Source organism: Ahaetulla prasina, chromosome 1 (genome assembly GCF_028640845.1).
Source record: "Ahaetulla prasina isolate Xishuangbanna chromosome 1, ASM2864084v1, whole genome shotgun sequence".
NCBI classification, from domain to species: domain Eukaryota; kingdom Metazoa; phylum Chordata; class Lepidosauria; order Squamata; family Colubridae; genus Ahaetulla; species Ahaetulla prasina.
Genome location: NC_080539.1, coordinates 96101948 through 96122504, shown reverse-complemented (window position 1 = coordinate 96122504; position 20557 = coordinate 96101948). Strand labels below are relative to the sequence as shown.

The following is a 20557-nucleotide window of genomic DNA, read 5'->3' as shown; positions in this document are numbered from 1 at the left end:
GCGAACGCCATCTCTTTCCCGAGTCTGCAGTGCGTCGATCACATCCGCCACACCTGTGCCGGCCAGAACGTCCCCACCGCTGCCATCACCTTGCCTCCTGAGCTGGCGGACTTCGCCCGGCGTGTTCAGCGAGAAGGAGGCGGACCGACTACCCGCGCCGGCCCCTCGATTGCCCGTGGACCTTCTGCCCAACGCACCACTGCCTGTGGGACGCCTGTATTCCATGTTGGAGCCCGAGTTGGCGCCCTCAGGGACTTCCTGGACAAAAACCTGGCCCGAGGTTCATCCGGCCTTCAAAGTCCCTCTCGGCCCGGTCCTCTTTGTGAAGAAGAAGACAGGGACTTGCGCCTATGCTGTGATTACCGCCGGCTAACGCCATTACGGTGCGGAATCGCTACCCCTGCCGCTCATCCGGAGCTACTGGAAAGGTTGCGGAGGCCACGATCTTCACCAAGCTCGATCTCCGGGGCCTACAACCTGGTGCGGATACGAGAAGGAGGCGAATGGAAGGCGGCATTCGGCACCGATACGGACACTACGAATACACTGTCATGCCATTTGGGTTGACCAATGCTCCGCCGTTTTCAGCACTTCATGAGCAGCGTGTTCCGAGACATGTTGGATCGGTTCGTGGTTATCTACCTCGGCGACATCCTGATTTACTCGGTCCAGGAAAGCCACCTTCGACACGTCAGTCTGGTTCTGCAACGCTTGCGGGAGCAACAACTCAATGCGAAGCTGGAGAAATCGTCTTCTTCCGGACTTCCATAGAATTCCTCGGGCATATCATCTCGCCCGAGGGCATAGCCATGGACCCATGTAAAGTAGAAGCTTTGTGTAGCTGGGAAGCCCTCGTCGGGTGAAGGATGTTCAGCGCCTACTGGGCCGCCAACTACTACGGACCTTCATCCGGGCTTCGCCACACTGACAGCTCCACTTACCCAGCTCCTCAGGAAGAAGGTTGCATTCGGTGGGGTCCCCGCAGCAAGAAGCATTCACAGCCCTCAAGAAAGCCTTCGTCACGGAACCCGTCCTGAGGCATCCCGACCCGCTCCGGCCTTTTGTGGTGGAAACGGACGCGTCCAATGTGGCTCTGGGAGCGGTGCTGCTACAGGCTCCGGCGAATGGTGCCACACTTTTCCCTGCGCTTACTACTCCGGAAACTCAACCCTTCCGAGCGCAACTACACTATCTGGGAAAAGAGTTGCTGGCTATCAAGGCTGCATTCGAGGCTTGGCGACACCATCTGGAGGGCCCGACATCAGGTGGAGGTCGAGCGGACCATCGGAATCTCGAGCACCTCACCACAGCTCGGAAGTTGAACCAGCGGCAGATCCGGTGGTCGTTGTTTTGCCGGTTCAACTTCGCGTGACCTACATTCCCAGCGGTCACAACGGGCGGATGCCCTGTCCGCAAGCCAAGTACCTCTGCGCCAAGGACCCCCTTCCTCCACGGACAGTGCTGCCGGCAGAAGCCTTGGCGCAGCATGGGAGCCAGTGGACTTGCGGGCCCAGGTGCGAGGCGCAGCGCCAGGACGCCTGGTCGCAGCAAAGGAGAGCGGAGGTGGGCCCCATGTCTCCTTGGACCTTGGAGGAGGACTTACTCAAGTTTGGGCGATTATATGTGCCCACAGGACCACTCGAGCCCTCGTCATGACCCAGTGCCACGACAACCCTGCAGCAGGACATTTTGGGTTCTTCAAGACCCTCCACCTGGTGACACGGACCTTTTGGTGGCCCAGTGCGGCATGATATACATGCCTCGTGACATCCTGCGTACCGTGCGGCAAGCCAAGACCGCCACGGGGCCTCCCGGGCTCCTCCAGCCCTTGCCGACACCCGACAGACCCTGGGGCGATCTCTATGGATTTCCTGACAGACCTGCCGCCGTCCTCTGGGTTCACCACGGTGCTGGTGGTGGTGGACATGCTCACCAAGATGGCACACTTCATCCCATGCCGCGGACTGCCCACAGCCATAAAAGCAGCCCGTCTCTTTCTGCAGCACATCTTCCGCCTCCATGGTCTACGGACAGGGTGGTTTCGGACCGCGGAGTTCAGTTCACAGCCCGCTTCTGGAAGAGCCTGATGGCCGCGTTGGAGGTGCAGGTATGTCTGTCGTCATCGCACCATCCGGAGACCGACGGGGGTACAGAGAAGGTCATCGGTATACTGGAACAGTATCTCCGTTGCTTCATCAACCAGCAACAGGACAACTGGGCCGACTAACTGTCTCTGGCGGAGTTTGCTTTTAACAACTCTCAGCACACCTCTACTCAGATGACCCCGTTCTTTGCCAATGTGGGGTACCATCCGCGGCTCTTCCCTCTGGCACCACCGGACTCTCCTGTTCCCGAAACGCAGACCTTCCTGACGGAATTGCATGCGGTCCAACAGTTGGTACGTCAGCAGGGTCGGAGGAATACGAAGTCCACAGCGTAAGAGACTCTCGCTGGCTAAAGGGTCGTTTCCAATATTTGATCGCGTGGAAGGGATACGGGACTGATTTCTCCTGGGTAGATGCCTCCGACGTTCATGCCCCTGACCTGGTGCAGGCCTTCCATGAGCAGAACCCAGCCCGACCGCATCCCGATCGTCAGCCCCGGGGGAAGGGCCCTGCGGTGAGGGATAGTGTTGTGACCCAGGTTCCTGGACCCAGACTCCTGGACTCGGATGATTCAGAAAATGAGGGAGAAGACCTGGCAAGCCCTGCTTCTCTTGAGCCCTCTCCCTCCCTGGCACCCACTCAAAGGGAGGGGCCGGCAAGGCCTGATTCTCCCGGGCCTTCTTCTGATTTGGCAACGCCCCAAGAACAGTTTTGGAGGGACGCAAGATTACGAAGGCTTGATCGGCGTGCGCAGCAGCGGAAGAGTTGGGACAAAGCCAAGTCATAATTGTCATGCAGTGACATCTGCAGAGACTATAAATAGGAGGCGGGACTTCCTGGTTTTTTGTCTTGGACAAAGTAATGAGTTGGCGCGAGCTAATGAATTGGCGCGAGCTAACTGTTTTAATGGAGGGAAGAATATATTCGTGAGTAATTCTGGCCTTATCTATAATTTCCTCGTTATCTCCAGAAACTTGGCAGGCCCGTGGGTAGACGTGGCCAGGACATGTATCTATGTAAATAAAAGGAAAAAAGGAAGGCCTCTGACGGACTCTTTGCTGGGAGTATTGGGGGAAGGGAAACAGAACACACATGGAACGCTGTTACCTTCCCACCAAAGGTGGTCCCTGTTTTTTTCTACTTGCATTTTTATGTGCTTTCGAAACTGCTAGGTTGGCAGAAGCTGGGACAAGCAACGGGAGCTCACCCCGTTACACGGCAGCACTAGGGATTTGAACCGCTGAACTGGCGACCTTTCGATTGACAAGCTCAACATCCTAGCCCCTGAGCCACCGTGTCCCCATATACTATTTTAGATAAATGATTGTTTATAGACTCCTCTTAAAATATTTACCTATACTAGGACCTACCTAGTGGCACTGAGGGAAGCGAGGCGTTGCTACGCCTCCTCCCTCATTGCGTCGGCAGATAACCGCCCAGCTGCCCTGTTTCGGGTGACCCGCTCCCTCCTTCACCAGGGGGAGCGGGATGACCCGTTGCAGGGACGTGCTGAGGAGTTTAACGGTTATCTATACGATAAAATCGTTCAGCTTCGGGACGGTCTGGACCAAAATTGTGGCGATTCGGACGGGGCGTCTGAGGGCGGTCTTGGTGATATTGTCTGGGATGAGTTTGACCCTGTGGCTCCCGAGGACATGGACAGGTTGCTGGGTAGACTGAATGCCACCACGTGTTTACTGGACCCGTGCCCCTCCTGGCTGGTGCTGGCCACTCAGGAGGTGACACGAGGCTGGCTCCAGGCGATTACGAGCGCTTCCTTGTTGGAGGGAGTCTTTCCCGCCGCCTTGAAAGAGGCGGTGGTGAGGCCCCTCCTCAAGAAGCCTTCCCTGGACCCGGCTATTTTAGGTAATTATCGTCCGGTCTCCAACCTTCGCTTCGCGGCGAAGGTTGTAGAGAGTATGGTGGCATATCAGTTTCCCCTCCACCTGGAGGAAACTGTCTATCTAGACCCGTTCCAGTCCGGCTTCCGGCCCGGTTACAGCACTGAGACGGCTTTGGTCGCGTTGGTGGATGATCTCTGGAGGGCCAGGGATAGGGGTTGTTCCTCTGCCCTGGTCCTATTAGACCTCTCAGCGGCTTTTGATACCATCGACCATGGTATCCTGCTGCGCCGGTTGGAGGGACTGGGAGTGAGAGGCACCGTTTATCGGTGGTTCTCCTCCTATCTCTCCGACCGGTCGCAGACGGTGTTGACGGGGGGGCAGAGGTCGACTCCGCGGTGCCTCACTTGTGGGGTGCCGCAGGGGTCGATTCTCTCGCCCCTTCTGTTCAACATCTATATGAAGCCGCTGGGTGAGATCATCAGTGGCTTCGGTGTGAGGTACCAGCTGTACGCTGATGACACCCAGCTGTACTTTTCCACACCGGGCCACCCCAATGAAGCTATCGAAGTGCTGTCCCGGTGTTTGGAAGCCGTACGGGTCTGGATGGGGAGAAACAGGCTCAAGCTCAATCCCTCCAAGACGGAGTGGCTGTGGATGCCGGCATCCCGGTACAGTCAGCTGAGTCCACGGCTGACTGTTGGGAGCGAGTCATTGGCCCCGATGGAGAGGGTGCGCAACTTGGGCGTTCTCCTGGATGAACGGCTGTCTTTTGAAGACCACCTGACGGCCGTCTCCAGGAGAGCTTTCCACCAGGTTCACCTGGTGCGCCAGCTGCGCCCCTTTCTAGACCGGGATGCCTTGTGCATAGTCACTCACGCCCTCGTGACGTCTCGTCTGGATTACTGAAATGCTCTCTACATGGGGCTCCCCTTGAGGGGCATCCGGAAGCTTCAGTTAGTCCAGAACGCGGCTGCGCGGGTGATAGAGGGAGCCCCTCGTGGCTCCCGCGTGACACCTATCCTGCGCAGACTGCACTGGCTATCTGTGGCCTTCCGGGTGCGCTTCAAGGTTTTGGTGAACGTCTTCAAAGCGCTCCATGGCATAGGGCCGGGCTATTTACGGGACCGCCTACTGCTACCGAATACCTCCCACCGACCCGTGCGCTCTCACAGAGAGGGACTCCTCAGGGTGCCGTCGGCGCGTCAGTGTCGTCTGGCGACGCCCAGGAAGGGCCTTCTCTGTGGGGCTCCCGCCTTTGGAACTAACTCCCCCCGGGACTCCGTCAACTTCCGGACCTCCGAACCTTTCGTCGCGAGCTTAAAACGCATTTATTCATCTGCGCAGGACTGGGTTAGTTTTTTAAATTTATGGGTTTTAATTGGGTTTTTATTATTTATTCTAATTTTTAATTTCGGCCCAATTGAATAAGTTTTTTAATTGTATTTTAATTGTGTTTATATTGTAACATTATTGTGTATTTTATTTGGCTGTGAACCGCCCTGAGTCCTTCGGGAGAAGGGCGGTATAGAAATTTAAATAATAAATAAATAAATAAATAAATAAAAACATCCAGTGATGGAGCACCCATAATTTCTGGGGCAAACTGTTCCATTGGTTAATTGTCCTGTTAGAAATTTCTCCTTAATCAAGAAGAAAACTACAACCACAACACTTCTAAGGCAGATAACTATATAAAAAACCCTGAGCTACACAGATTCTCTTCTATTGCAATTCAGATATAAAAGATAAAACAGATCTAGGCTCTGATATGTTTATTCCTTCCCTTTTTGAATTGTACGGGAAATTTCGCTTCTATTTTAGATCTGCTGAAAGTTTCTATGCCATCTGAATATCTATGTCATGTTAAGAAATGTAGTTAATATTAACTGTGATTAGTGCATCATTGGGAACTTGAAATAACAAATTAGGGCAGCGGTCACCAACTGGTGGTCCATGGACCACTGGTGGTCCGCGAGAAAATGCTGTTGGTCCGCAGAAAAATTATTTGCATTTTTTATATTGCATTAAATCAGGGGTCCTCAAACTACAGCCCCTGGGACAGATACGTGCAATGAACATTTGTTGACTCTCTGTTGCTTCAGAGAGTGTCCGCCTTTGGGGTCTTTTTGTGAGGGTCAGAGGAAGGCAGAAATTCTGACTTGGGGTCTGCTTTGGCCTCCTGGTGCAGGGCTTTGGGCGAAGACTTAAGGGAAATGCCACTAGTGGCGAAGAGCCGGAGGACCTTGTTCCAGTGGGACTGCCTCATGGCTTGGAACTGATTGACCATCTCAGCCTGCTGAGCCTCCAGTTGCCAGTACCTGGCCTTGCATTCCTGCAGGTTTTCCCTCTGCTTTGAAATCCTATGCTCATAGTCCTCAGTGAGGCGCTTCTGCTGAGCCTCCTTCTCGGTCAGATCCAATTTGAACTGAGCTGTTTTGCCAACTCTTTCTCATGGTGGCTGCTTAGCTCCAGCAACTGCTTCTTGTTGTGGCCCTAAGAAGCCTGGTGGGGAGGCAAGGAATGGCTGGGAGGGGAAAGCAGAGGCCGGCGAGGCGCCCCTTGACATGAGTGATCGAGTTGACTATGCTCACCCAGTCACATGACCACCTAGCCACGCCCATCCAGCAGGTCATTAGGCAGATCATATTAGTGGTCCGTGGGATTTAAAATTATGAATTTAGTGGTCCCTGAGGTCCGAAAGGTTGGTGACCCCTGGATTAGGGTACGTATAGTCATGGAGAAAATCTACCCAGGAGATTCAACTCATGCGGTTTTAGAGTCGAAAATGGTGATGGCACATAATCAATCAATCAATCAATGATTAGTGGAAACAAACAGTAGAAAGATTTCAGGAATCTAATATATAATTAAGTATTTGATGCACAGCATAAGGGTTTTATTAATCAATCAATAATTCTGCATTTCTAGCTTTTGAATCATCTTCAACATCTGGATTGGGTTGGGAGAAGAGGAACAGGGAGGCACAGCTCTTGATTGAAAGTGATTTTTACTTTTATCATTCAGAATATATGTAGTTCCTTTCCTGATATCAGTGGCTTGAAACCCCCCAGTTTAAGGAAGGTACTTTTTCTTGCATTCCTTCTTACTTACCTGGTGGTCCAAATTTGCCCAAGAATTATTTAGCTTCTGGAGGGTATCCATAACAGCAACACAGACTTCTTCTTTTTTATTTTGTATTAAGGAAAAGCCAGTCTGTTCAATTTTTTCAAGTTCTATCTCTTTTGCTTTTAATTGATCTTCAAGTTCCTGAAGGAAATAAAAAATTGTCATATTGTGCTTTAACTGCATAAGGCTTTTGTAAAATCACTAATTATTAACAACTCATGATTAGAATTTTCACATTCAGTACAACAAAGAATGAACTGTACTATCGATAAGAAATATCTATTATGAATGTACTAGTTTATTTAAAAGTAAAGAATATCTGTGTCAGGAGATAGTAGAACAGAAAACAATGAATTAGGGAAGATAATAAAGATCTGAAAATTGAAGTTGAAAGATTGTGGCATATTCAGCCATGGTGGCTCCACTGGCACACTGGTGCCATACCAAAAAGTGGATGGCACTTAGAAAATTGATAAATTAATTGCACATTGATAAAACTTCCATATGTCAATTACAAAAGGCCACACTGCTTGGACCCACATATACTAGGCTGATAAATTACAATATCTTAGGTTCTTGGGAAGAACTTAATGTATATGAAGGCCAAAACCAGCTAAAGAACTTGAAGCTATGATTGTTGTGTATATAATAATAAATTAAATTCCTATCCCATTTGGCACTGGGTGGATTACACATTTATAAACATATTTGAAAACAAAGAACAATACAAAACAAAAACAACACAAAAGAACAAAGAAAACAAATCCTATAAGAAAAGGAAGAAAAGAGGCACCAATAATCTCACCAAAAATTAAACATCCCCAACTTTTTTACCAATTTATTTACCAATAAATAAAAGAGTTCTAGCAAATAGGGAATATTCATATATCATTTATTAACATACCTAACTAATTATATTAATAATATTATTGTATTGACTAAGTGGGATTTACATCTATCCAGATATGCATTTCAATGATATTAACTTACATTCTGCTCTTCTTTTCAATAAAATAATGAAACAGATTTGATTCATAATTAATGGCAAAGCTGTTTTTACCTGACAGTCTTTTAGGACATTTTGAACTGAAGCTTGATCTCCAATTCTCTGTTGTTCCTTCAGTTTTGTCTCTTGAGTTTCAAACCATGTTTTTAGGCTCTGAATGTTATTTTCATATTCTGTCCATGATTCAAGGAAACCTTCCAACAATTGAATCTAAAAGAAAGAAAGAAAGAGAGAGGGAGGGAGGGAGGGAGGGAGGGAGGGAGGGAGGGAGGGAGGGAGGAAGGAAGGAAGGAAGGAAGGAAGGAAGGAAGGAAGGAAGGAAGGAAGGAAGGAAGGAAATAAAATCCACATATTTCTTAATTCTCACTGTTAAATAAAGAAATATTTCACTGGAAAAATAAATGGGTATTGATCCTATTTTTTTTACAATCAAATTGTTTGTAAAACTTATTCTGTTTTTTTTATAGAACAGGTTGTTTTATCATGAATTTGAATCAAAATCCACTACATACTTTAAAATTTCAGTCCAGCAAAAGCAATCAATCAAATTCATTGGAATGACTGATACTACAATGACCGAATTCAACCTAACTGAAGATGAGAAGATTTTACTTCAGTGCTTTATGCAATTTAGTATGAAATTAAATTCTTAGGTATAATTTCTTACAGCAAGCCAAAATTTCTACATATTTTGTGGAATGTATTTCAACTAACCCATGGTTAGAATCAATGCCCCCTTGTTGTATCTCAGCAAAAGGTTTGTTATGACAAAACAGGAAGTGAATGTTCAACAATTTTCTAAGAAAGAGATGCTAAGAACACAGTGAAAAAGTAAAAACTACAGCATGATACATAAGGTTAGACTAAACAACAAAAATATTGGTTTTAAATAAAAGTAACTGCTTTTAAAGATGGTAGCATTTACTAAATTAAAGACAATATTATTACTAGCAACTGAACCCTACTAGGGTTTATTTATTTATTTATTTGGGTAGCATTATACAGGTGGGATGTCATTGCTGCTCTCTGGGAAGATAGATACAGCATATAAAACTGCATCAATCTGGCTTTGTTGATGGATAGCATTTGATACCATCAGAACAAATGTGCCTGAACTATAGTTGGTATACAAATTACTATCTGTGGAAGTCACAGAATTAATTCTTCCTTCAGAAGGCAGCTTTTTAGCAGCATATAAAGTGTCAGATAAGCTATGTTCACACATATCAAGTTTATTTCATTACCTTTTCCATTATCAGACTCTGCAAAATCTGCCACCGCCTATTCATCATTCCAAGTTGTTCGGCAAAATCCGTCTTGTCACTACGCTTGCTTTCCACATCTTGACTACTAATCTGTAACACTGATTGGTTAACGAAGTCCACAGTTAACTGCTTACAGCTTACATCAATCTTAAAGCCCTTGTGAAAAATAGACAGAAGAGAAACTCTCATATAGTACAATATGTATCCTAGCACGTGCTGTATTTTGACTTACATCAAACTTTGCTAAAACTTCTGCTGTAATGTTCACCAGTATGCTACACTTTTTCTTTAATTCATTGAGGAGGAAGGGAAAATTGTAAATTGTTCTCAGCATTCTACATAGTAAGCTGCTTATTTGATGATGATGGCAAGAAATGGTTCTGCTGTCTCTTATAATATTTCTTTTCATAAGAGAAAATTCAAAAAATAATCCTGTAGAGAATTATTTCCTACTAAAAATAAATGTTGACAATCTTTGGAAAAAGAAAGTCCTTGTATCCAAGACATGGCCTTGCTAGGGCTATACCTGAGCTTGTTCCTTCCAAGCCATGCCCCAACAGGTTCCAGGCATGAAGATGGAATATTGATATCTAGAACATTAATAACATTAATATCTGTTCAGCCCTGTCAGCGTGTATTACTAGTTATCATCACCATATTGATGATATCTTACCTTCCCTGATGCCCTCATATTGATGTTAAACAGAAGTGGAGAGGGCACCTTGTTCTGAGAACCACACAAAGAAATTGTCTCAGGCTTGATCTCTTCCGCACTACCAAAACTAGCTGGAAGCAACAGGGACAGGAGATGAACCACTGAAGCATTTCCACAGGGTAATTATAGGCAAAAGTCCAGTAATTAGAAACTTACATCCTAAATCAATGGGGTATTACAACTTTCAAATGCAACTCCACAAATTAAATATGTACTTGTCTAAAACCAGATCCACTTCAATTAGCTAGCAGGTATCAATGTAAAGTGATTTTCCAACTACTCCCTCTTTAAATACCTTATATTTCTGGAGGTATTCCTGGACAGCTTTGTGTCCCACTATATTTTTTATGTTTTCCTCATCCTTAGAAATAGCATTTTCCATCAAAGTAATCCAACTCATAACTTCTGTGATGGCATGGCGAGAAGGAAGCTTATCCATTTGGAGCTGTAAAAAAGTCAATCAAACGAAAACTAAGAGCCAGTACATGCTTTGTTTGTAAGTATATCATTGTGTATATATTATGATGGAGAATATATGTTAAGATATGAAACCAACTTTTCTAATTTGAAGATGTTCAACATAACCAAAGAGAAATGAAAGATATAATAAAAATATTAAATTATATATATTATAATCTCTCTCTCCCTCTCTCTCTCTCTCTGACAGAGACAGACAGAGAATATATATATAGTATACGCACATACACACAAAATATAACTGCCAGTACTTTAAAGATACTTTGCCTTTCACTACCAACAATTGCATTTATATGTATATATAAATCCCATTAATATCAATACAATTTAATTCAAAGTAAATTGCCTAAAATTAAATTTTTGAATTATACTGGTATTATTTATTTAGTTCAATCCATGTGTTAGTAAAAAGATGTGGCATATGTTTCCATATATTACAGCCCAACAAGGTGTTCATAACATCTATACACAGAATTGCTGTAAGTTGGAAAAATACCACTGTCTCATCTTCTCCAGAATTGAATTTGAAATGTGTGAATGAACTCCACTGTACCCTGTCATAAATTTATTACAGTACTGCTGCTTAATCAATTACTTCCTTGTAATAATTGCCAACTTATTATCTCCATTCTAGGGTTATCATATTCAAATAATCACAAAAAATCACTGCCAAAATATCACATACAACTCCACTGAAAACACTAATTTTAGAACATTTGTATTTTGCAGTATTAGCCATTATATTCACAAAAGGTTTTGTCAAATCCAGTTCTATTTTTTCTTCCCTGAGTGGAAGAATCACTGGATCACTGCTAATATGAGCACTGCAAAGCACTGGAATTTGAATTGGAAAAAATGTGCTTGGCAAATATTAATATATATGGACAGTTTCTTCTTTTTACAGTAGTCACATCTGAAAGATTCTCATCGTTCCCATCACCTATCTCCTACCGCTTATGACTGTATGACTGTAACTTTGTTGCTTTTATCCTTACAATTTATATTGAAATTGATTGTTTCCTGATTGCTTATTTGTAGCCTATGACTATCATTAAGTGTTGTAATTGTATCTTGATGAAGGTATCTTTTCTTTTATGTACACTGAGAGCATATGCACCAAGACAAATTCCTTGCGTGTCCAATCACACTTTGCCAATAAAAAATTCTATTCTATTCTATTCCCACCTCTCCTTCAAAATCTGTCTTCAGATGTCTACCTTTGTGTGCAAGTACAGCTGCTTTGTTTTACTGACAGTCCCAATGTAGAAATATTATGTATGCATAGACATGTACCATGCACACATGCAACTGAGCATAGCCTTCTGAAGGATATAGTTTTCTTTATACTTCAAGCAGACAGTCTTCGTTCATGCTAGAACATTTTGCAAAGGACTTGTTTGGAAAGCACAGTCTTGCTAACCAGTATCAAAATATTGGAAACTACTGTACCAGTTATGGGGATGGAGCCACTGTGGAGAAACAAGACACAGCTGAAGTACAAAGGCACATCAGCATAGTAGATGGTTTAAATAGTACACTTCTGGGAAAAGAACGGACTAAAAACTTTTAATTCAGAAAAGGCTGACAAATGCACAGGGTTTTATTCCTGTGCTGTTCAGTATGCAGACATTTGAATATATATGACTATTTATCTATATTAAAATAATTTATCTAGTTGGGTCATGTCTTTGAAGCTTTTGCAGCCATCTATTTCCTGAAAACAGGGTTGAGTTTCTGGAAAGAAGAAATTTATGAGCAATGCCTGAATAGAAGATTGCCAGAAAAAGTACTAATATGTATTTGCCTGTGCATTGAATGAAATCATATGTAGTGAACTGAATTTTCCTTACCTGATGCAGTTTTTCCTGCACTACTGGAATCTGTATGAGGAGTTCTGTCCACTGATTATCAATTTGTGACAGTCCAGCCCTCAAAGATGCAGTATCCACCTTCTTCAGCCGGAGAAGATGATTTCCAGTGCTCAGAACAGTAGATTTTTGGGATGACTTTGCATCAACTTCTTTGGAAAATTCCTGAAATAATTTTAATTTGTAAAAACTAGCAGGTTTCAGCAGTTTTATCAATAAACTGTTCATTGGAGTATGAATAGAACGGAAATGCTTTATTTTGAACTGATAATTAAGAGTGCACAGCACTGTAATATATACATGCACGATTAATTAGGCTCCAAATATACAATAGTTCTGGATATTGCCATTATACATTTTATTCCGCAGCTGAAACAATTATGTTACTAAACAATTAGATCGTGAAATGTCAATGGCTCTATATTTTTTTATTCATACCTACCAAAAATGCATTCAGATGATCTCGAATCATTTCTAGTTCTTGAGGAACTGTGATAGATTGCTGGGTCCAATATTTCAGACGGTCCATTGCTGACTGGAGCCAATGAATCAGCTCATCCGATTCACTCTGATATCTATAAAGTTGATGGACAAATACATTTCATATTAAGCCACAAATATTCACTTTCATGAAGTCATTCTCTGATCATTTAAAAGGTTCCTGATAAAAATATTTTATCTTGACTATTCACATTCATTTAAATTCCACTGATTATTTTTATGTAAAATTGTACACTGTCACAAGCAACAGCTCTTTATCTATCTATCTATCTATCTATCTATCTATCTATCTATCTATCTATTTATCTATCTTTGTTTTCTGAGGTTTTCATGGGTGTTTGTATGTAGGTCTTTGGTTGTTCGGGTTTTCTCCCGCGTAAAATTGGAAGTGTCTTGGCGACGTTTCGACGAAGTCTCATTCGTCATCTTCAGGCTTCAGCTTCGTGTTTCTGGGAGTTTTTGCTCCCAAAAACACGAAGCTGAAGCCTGAAGATGACGAATGAGACTTCGTCGAAACGTTGCCAAGACACTTCCAATTTTACGCGGGAGAAAACCCGAATAACCAAAGACCTACATACAAACACCCGCAAAAACCTCAGAAAACAAATACACACACACACACACACCAATTTCAATACTTCCTTTGGAAGAAGCAGACAGATTTTGTGATTCGCAAAGACTCTCTTATTTGAAAAAGCAAATGGCAGTCAAGAGCCATGACAGTATGTAATCTGAGCATTACACAACGAAACATAAAATTCAACTCTTCCTTCCTGGAAGGTATTTTATAGTTTCTTTCTAGTGTGTCTTAGATTCCACACTTTCTTAGTGTTTTTCATTTAGAAATATGATATTTCTAAAGTAAATAATGCTCCTGCAAGCCAGATTATCTGCTTTGGCAATGGAGGGAAAATATAATTAATTTAGGCTGCTTTGGACTCATTGAATGATACTTTATAATTCATTCATTCATCACTCATTTATTCATTTTACAGTTTTTATAGCCTACCCAACTCAAAACATTATGGATGGGTTATATCCAACACAGTTAAATTATAAAGCAACTGCAACAATAAACTAAAAGTATATAAATCCCTGGAAATACTGTAATAATTCAACTCTTCCCCAGGTTGGATGCCAATAATAGTTAGCTAGGATTGAAAGTTGAACTCTAGCATTGTTTTCCTGGAATTATCTTAAATTTCAAAACATAATAAAATAAAGGTAACTGTATTGATGAAATACAAAATGATAAAGAATCCAAACCTATTGTTTTTCATGTCATTTGCAATACCTTGTCCAGAGTTTAAGTATAGTTTCCAGTCTGTGCATTTCCTTAGTAACTTTGTTGGTAGTATTTAGCCAATGTTCCCCTATCTGGTTCAGTTGAGTTTCCAATTCTGAACATGTCACAGAGAACAGTAGTTTTTTCCCATCATCCAGCACTTGGTAAAGTTTGGGTTGGTGTTGAGTAAGACTAGATTTCAAATGCTTTGATAACAAAAGACAATAAGAGACAATATGAAACTGCAATGATTTCTTTCTTTACTATAATCCATAAGGAAAAAGGTACCTACAACTTTACCATTAAAATGTTCCCTGTTGATGTGAAAACATACATTTCGGTAACAATTCAGAGAAGTATACATTAAACCTTGTTCACAGTTAATGGATTCTTTGCTTCTAGTTCACCCAGATACTCTTAACTTTCCATACATGCATACTCGAATGCACACATGCTCATATACATGCATGCCATACATGCACATTCAAATATTCTACATATCATACACTCACATGTTGCAACCGTATGGTTTGACTTTTAGCCTAAATTAAGTTAGAAATAATTGCCACAGGAAATAATACGGATACAGGCTTGGATGATATTTGCAAAGAAAAAACTAATTCTTAACAATGACTGTGATCTAGGAAAATGTTAGAGAATTTTATTTCCAACATATAATATCCAGTCATGATTTTCTTTTTTTAATAAATGACAGATGTGAAGAGAATCATCCAAACCTATAACACAAGGTCTGGGGCAAAAGAATTTCCCTTTCCCCTCCTTAGAACAATCAGTAGCAAAATGTAACTGCAAATGGGGCTTGAATACTTATGGAAAAAGTTTCCACTTGAATGCACAAGAACTATTCCTGTCTAGAGCTTAGTAGTTCATACATTTATATGCACGGTCTTGTAGGAAAAGAAGAGATAAGCCTTTTCTCTTCATGTACAGGTTCCCAGAAAAAAATATATTAGTTCTGTGCTGCGATATATGCAACTTACTTAGTTTATGTCTAACTAATTTATCCAATTAATGGAAAACAACAACAACCCCAAAATCACTCAAAATTATATATAATCACAGCTGTCTTCTCTATTCTTGTCTCCAGGTAGTTATATTCCAGGTTGTAACAGATCTTTGGGGGGGGGGGAAGTAAATAAACCCATTATTTACTTTCCCCCCTAAAAACTTGACTACTTAAAAAGAATCAATCCCTCTCATGTATGCATAATAAAGTAGAAAAAATATGCACACATTTGCATTGGGTTATATATATACATCTTATCATTTTATCAAATAAATGTCTATTTTGATTTTTAGTGTAAATGCACAAACTCCAAAAGATATCTGACATGATGTCCTGCTTGTATTCTCTTCAAGCATTTGTTCAGTGTTGTTAACTCAGCTAGAAAAACGTCTCTCCTGTTCCTAACTGCAGCCAGGGGAGGGCAGGATGAGCTGCAATGTCACCCCTAAAATGTTTGTGTGTACAGATTTGCAAGAATGCAGATGGACAAATTACTGCCATTACCTGATAAAGTGAAATCCGATCAGTAAGCCGTTCCTCAGATTCCTCTACCAAGCCAACACTAGGAATGTTGGTTTCAACAGCCTCCAACTGCTGTGTGAGTTCCTGATATTCTTCTTCTAAATGCATCCAAGTCTGTAAACCAAATAATTGCCAAATAATTTCTGAGTGTTTTTCAAACATGTCTCTAACAGAAAACTATTCCATGCTGAATTGATTGAGATAGGTCATCTTTAAAAAAATCATTTTAACAGGAACTACAGTATTTCAAATGTTCCAAATTTTCTGAGAACTGCTATTAGCTCTTTGGGTTCCCTTTTTCCCCTCAAACTTATTTTGGTACCTTCTTGGTCCTAACATTTTTTTTAAAATGAGAGCAGAATCATACTGCAAGAGCCATGGTGGCGCAGTGGTTAGAATGCAGTATTGCAGGCTCATTCTGCCAACTGCCAAGAGTTCAATTCTCACCGGCTCAAAATTGACTCAGCCTTCCATCCTTCCGAGGTTGATAGAATGAGGACCCATATTGTCAGAGGCAAAAAGCTGGCTCTGTAAATTGCTTAGAAAAGGCTGTAATAGTGCTATTGCTACTGTTTGCATCCTAAAAACATTTATGTTAAAATTTCAAGAACATTTGAAAAGACCCTTTTTGTTTTATTTTGCTAGTTTGGTTATTCTCTATATGTGCAATACCCTCTGTTGACTTGAGCAGTTTCAAGTGAAGTACACCAAAAAGCAGCTCATTTTGCCTTTAAAAAGGAAAGTAGTTCGCAGTCATTCAACTCAGAAAGTTGTCACTGCTCCAGTTTCAAGTTTTATTTAAGTGGAAGACTGTTGCATGATTTGCAGAGAAATTCTGCAATAGAATTTGCAGAGACATTCCAAATAGCTCTCAAATGAACAAAACAGGTTACAGGATCCCATACGTCAGGGGTGTCCAAACTTGGTCCCTTTAAGACTTTTGGACTTCAACTCCCAGAGTCCCTCAGCCAGCAAAGCTCTGGGAGTTGAAGTCCAAAACTCTGGGAGTTGAAGTCCAAAAGTCTTAAAGGGACCAAGTTTGGACACCCCTGCCATACGTCATTGTGTATTGAGACATTAAACAAGGATAAATATTTAAACTGAAATAATCAGAAAAGGAAAAAGGATTAAGTGCCTATTCCTCCTTTACCAACCTTTAATGGCATTTTCCTGATGTTTTAAGTTTATTTATCCAGCTATATAACAACAACAACAAATAAACCAGGAGGGATAAAAATACGTAGATTAAGGAAAAATATATGAACATGAACATTAGGGAATATTCATTGCAAAAACAATTTTAGAAAATTGGATTCAAGGATGTGTATAAATGGAGCCCTCGATTTACAACCATTCATTTAGTGACCATTCAAAGTTACAACGGCACTGAAAAAAATGATTTATGATCATTTTTTTCACATTTAGGACCACTGCAGCATGCCTGTCGTCACATAAACAAAATTTGGATGCTTGACAACTGGCATGGCATTTATGACAAGAAAGATTGTAAAATTTGGCAAAATTCACTTAACAACTGTTTTGCTCAACATGCCTTGCTTAGCAACAGCTTGACTTTGTATATAAATATACAAATAGGATGAAGACTATTGCTAACATAGTGTAAGCCGCCCTGAGTCTTCGGAGAAGGGCGGGATATAAATGCAAAACAAAAAAAACAAAACAGAAATTGTTGGCTCAGTTGTGGTCATAAGTCAAGGATTACCTGTATTACACAAGTATGTGCAAAAATTACTACCAATTTTTAAGATTTTTTTGGCCAAATAAATTAATAAACAATTAATATAATATAATATATAATATATGGGATGAAAATGAAGTTATAAAATTTCCATACCGCCCAGGTAGCAAAATGATTTTGGGGTTGCTCAAATGATTCTGAATTTTTGATCTGATGTTTTCAGGAGACAAATTGTGTCCCTCCTCAAACATTTGCATAACTTTTCTTAAGAAACTTTTGATGCCACAGGCAAACTTAATGAAAAGTTAAAATTTAAAGCAAAAGAAAAAAGAAAACTTTACCTCTAGAATATATTCCAGCTCCACTCCTTTCTTATGAGCTTGTTTTAACACTGCAGAGCCCTGTGCCATTAGATCTACATGGATTTGAGTTTCCTTCACAAGAGCAAAGCTGCTTATTTTTCTAAAAAGAGTTTCTGTTAGGATCGTGTGTGCCTCTAGTCCTTGGAAATATTCCTGAGAAAATTATAATTATTTGTTATTAACCATAATATTTCATTAATATTCTGATGTTGTACAAACAATCTAAAATTTTAATTTCCTGATTTCCCCATAGTTTGTGTCTCATTTATATTCTGAGCAATGGAACAGATTTTGCTTCAGAATCTATTCAGAGTATGCATCTTGCTTAGCTAAAAAACTTTCTATCTTTCAGAGAAGATTGAATTTTATTTATTTATTTTTATTTATTTTATTCGATTTTTATACCGCCCTTCTCCCGAAGGACTCAGGGCGGTGTACAGCTTTAAGGAATTTACATTCCTTCCTCACATGCATACTAGGAATCAGAGTATTCAGTGTATTTGTTTTGTCTCAACTGCAGGTCAGAAGCAAGCATCCTTGACATTTTTAAATAATGTGGTTTTGCATTTAAACTAATTTTGCATCCCAAAACAAAATAGCAGTGTTTATACAAATACACCCAAGATTAAATCACAATTTTGAAACTTAATTATTTGAAATATTCCTATAAACTCTGGTTAATGTACTATTAAAACATGTCTACTCCTGGGGGGGGGGAATCTATTCCATTATGACTCAAGCCTTAATCATCTTGTATTTAGACTACTCCAATTCACTTTATATGGGGCTACCTTTTAAAACAACTCAGAAGGCACAACTAGAACAAAATGTAGTGGCTTTATTACAAACAGATGATTAAATTTAATAGAAATTTAATAGTTTAATAGAAACTGTCCTTCAGTTATAGCAATGATTGCTAAGAGATTTGTAAGGTTCCCACCAGGGGTGCTATTCAGCAGGTTTTGATAGGTTCTAGAGAACCGGTAGCGGAAATTTTGAGTAGTTTAGAGAACTGGCAAATATCATCTCTGGCTGGCCCCAGAGTTGGGTGGGAATGGAGATTTTGCATTATCCTTCCCCCAGGAGTGGGGAGAGAATGGGGATTTTGCAGTATCCTTTTCCTGGAGTGTGGTGGGAATGGAGATTTTGCGATATCCTTCCCCAGGCGTGGGGAGGGAAAGGGGATTTTGTAGTATCCTTCCCCTGGAGTGTGGTGGGAATGGAGATTTTGCAATATCCTTCCCCTGCCTCGCTCACCAAGCCACGCCCACAGAACCGGTAGTTAAAAAATTTGAATTCCACCACTGGTTCCCATCCTGATCACATTAATAAAGCCATTGAAATTTGACTGTTTGCCATAGGGAATTTGCGTTCTAGATCTCTATTATTTTTTTAAAAAGTACAAGTTAACCCAGATGTATTTGGATCTTGGTAGACTTTAAATTGTACTAAACAAATAAATAGGTTTATAGGTCAAATCTGACTGATTTTAATTTATACAATTCTACATGACTTAGCTTGTCCTGTCTTGAGAATGGCTGCTGAGAATATAACATTAAAGAAGTGACAACCCAAACCATGAAATATTCTGTCACCTTGAAGTACATGGAACCACTGCCTTGCTTACTTTTTGCAGTCAAAAGCATTTTATTTATTTATTTTGACACAAATGAGGGACAGGAATGCCAAACCGTGAAGGCAGCCCTTACTAGTCTGCTCTTCATAGTTTGACATTTTGACAGTTATTTTCATCAACTCTGTATTTTGTGTGGTCCATTTATTATTGTACAAGAGTCATTTATTTTATGAGTCTTTTGAGGTAAATATTTGCATAAGTAAATAAAATTTCTTTTCGCCATCATTAGCTTTAAAATTATTCCAAATGGCATTTAAGCACATTGAAATAACTACTCTCTTTCCAGATTGGGAAACAGAAGAATTACGAAGGACTCTATTAAATGGCAGCAAGATTATAAATTATAAATGTAAGAATTGTTTTTACCTTGTGCTTGTCAAGAAGCTGTTGGATTTCCTTTTTGGAGACAACTATCAGTTTATGATCACCTGCCATCTTTTCTTTCCCAGTTTCAATCAGGTCAGCCAGATCCTGCAAAGCTTGGTCGTACTGCCCCTTCAGTGCCAGATTTTGGTTCAATCCACTGCGCCGTGATCCTATGATCATGATTAACTCATCATACATATCCTGATACATGAAAAGAAAAAGAAATTACATTATAATCACAGAAGGTAAAGAAATTAGAATACAAGTTCAATTACTTAGGGCCAGTAATGGCAATCAGGATAAGGGAGCTATATGAGCTACATTAACTCCTTAAGATCATTACGTTTCCAGCAAAATTTTATTTTTGAATTTCAGTTGACAAATGAAGCAAACACAGTGATTTTTGCAATCTTCTGAAGTTATTTTACATCTGTTTCATGTAAAATGAATTTCTTATCTATAAATAGATAATAAATCATAAATAGATTGTTCATCAGCAAAAAAGGAAAACAACTACTATGCTGATAATTCTAAAAAGTAGTTTCTAATAGTTTTATTACCTGAAGTTTGGATAATTCTTGCATGAAAGATTGATCAATTTGCAATTTATCTCCACGCTTCTTTAATTCAGTGATACCTGTATCTAATTCTTTCAGTCCTTGTTCTACTTGTTCAATAGCCTATATAAAGAAGAACAATTCACTGTAATGTCAAAAAACCTAAATTTCAAGGAGCCTTGATGTAAAGAATGGA

General features: G+C 40.9%; 1 protein-coding gene across 1 annotated transcript in view; it reads right to left on the bottom strand.

Moving 5' to 3' along the window:
• SYNE1 (spectrin repeat containing nuclear envelope protein 1) overlaps nt 1-20557 on the bottom strand; it is a 363177-nt gene that overhangs the window by 93115 nt on the left and 249505 nt on the right. The window contains exons 102-112 of the mRNA XM_058172424.1: nt 20365-20484; nt 19805-20005; nt 17782-17955; nt 15724-15855; nt 14202-14398; nt 12849-12981; nt 12389-12571; nt 10357-10506; nt 9326-9502; nt 8136-8291; nt 7061-7216 (exon numbers count right to left, since the gene is read on the bottom strand). Coding sequence (XP_058028407.1) covers nt 7061-7216; nt 8136-8291; nt 9326-9502; nt 10357-10506; nt 12389-12571; nt 12849-12981; nt 14202-14398; nt 15724-15855; nt 17782-17955; nt 19805-20005; nt 20365-20484 — 1779 coding nt within the window. The remainder of the gene's footprint in view (nt 1-7060; nt 7217-8135; nt 8292-9325; nt 9503-10356; nt 10507-12388; nt 12572-12848; nt 12982-14201; nt 14399-15723; nt 15856-17781; nt 17956-19804; nt 20006-20364; nt 20485-20557) is intronic.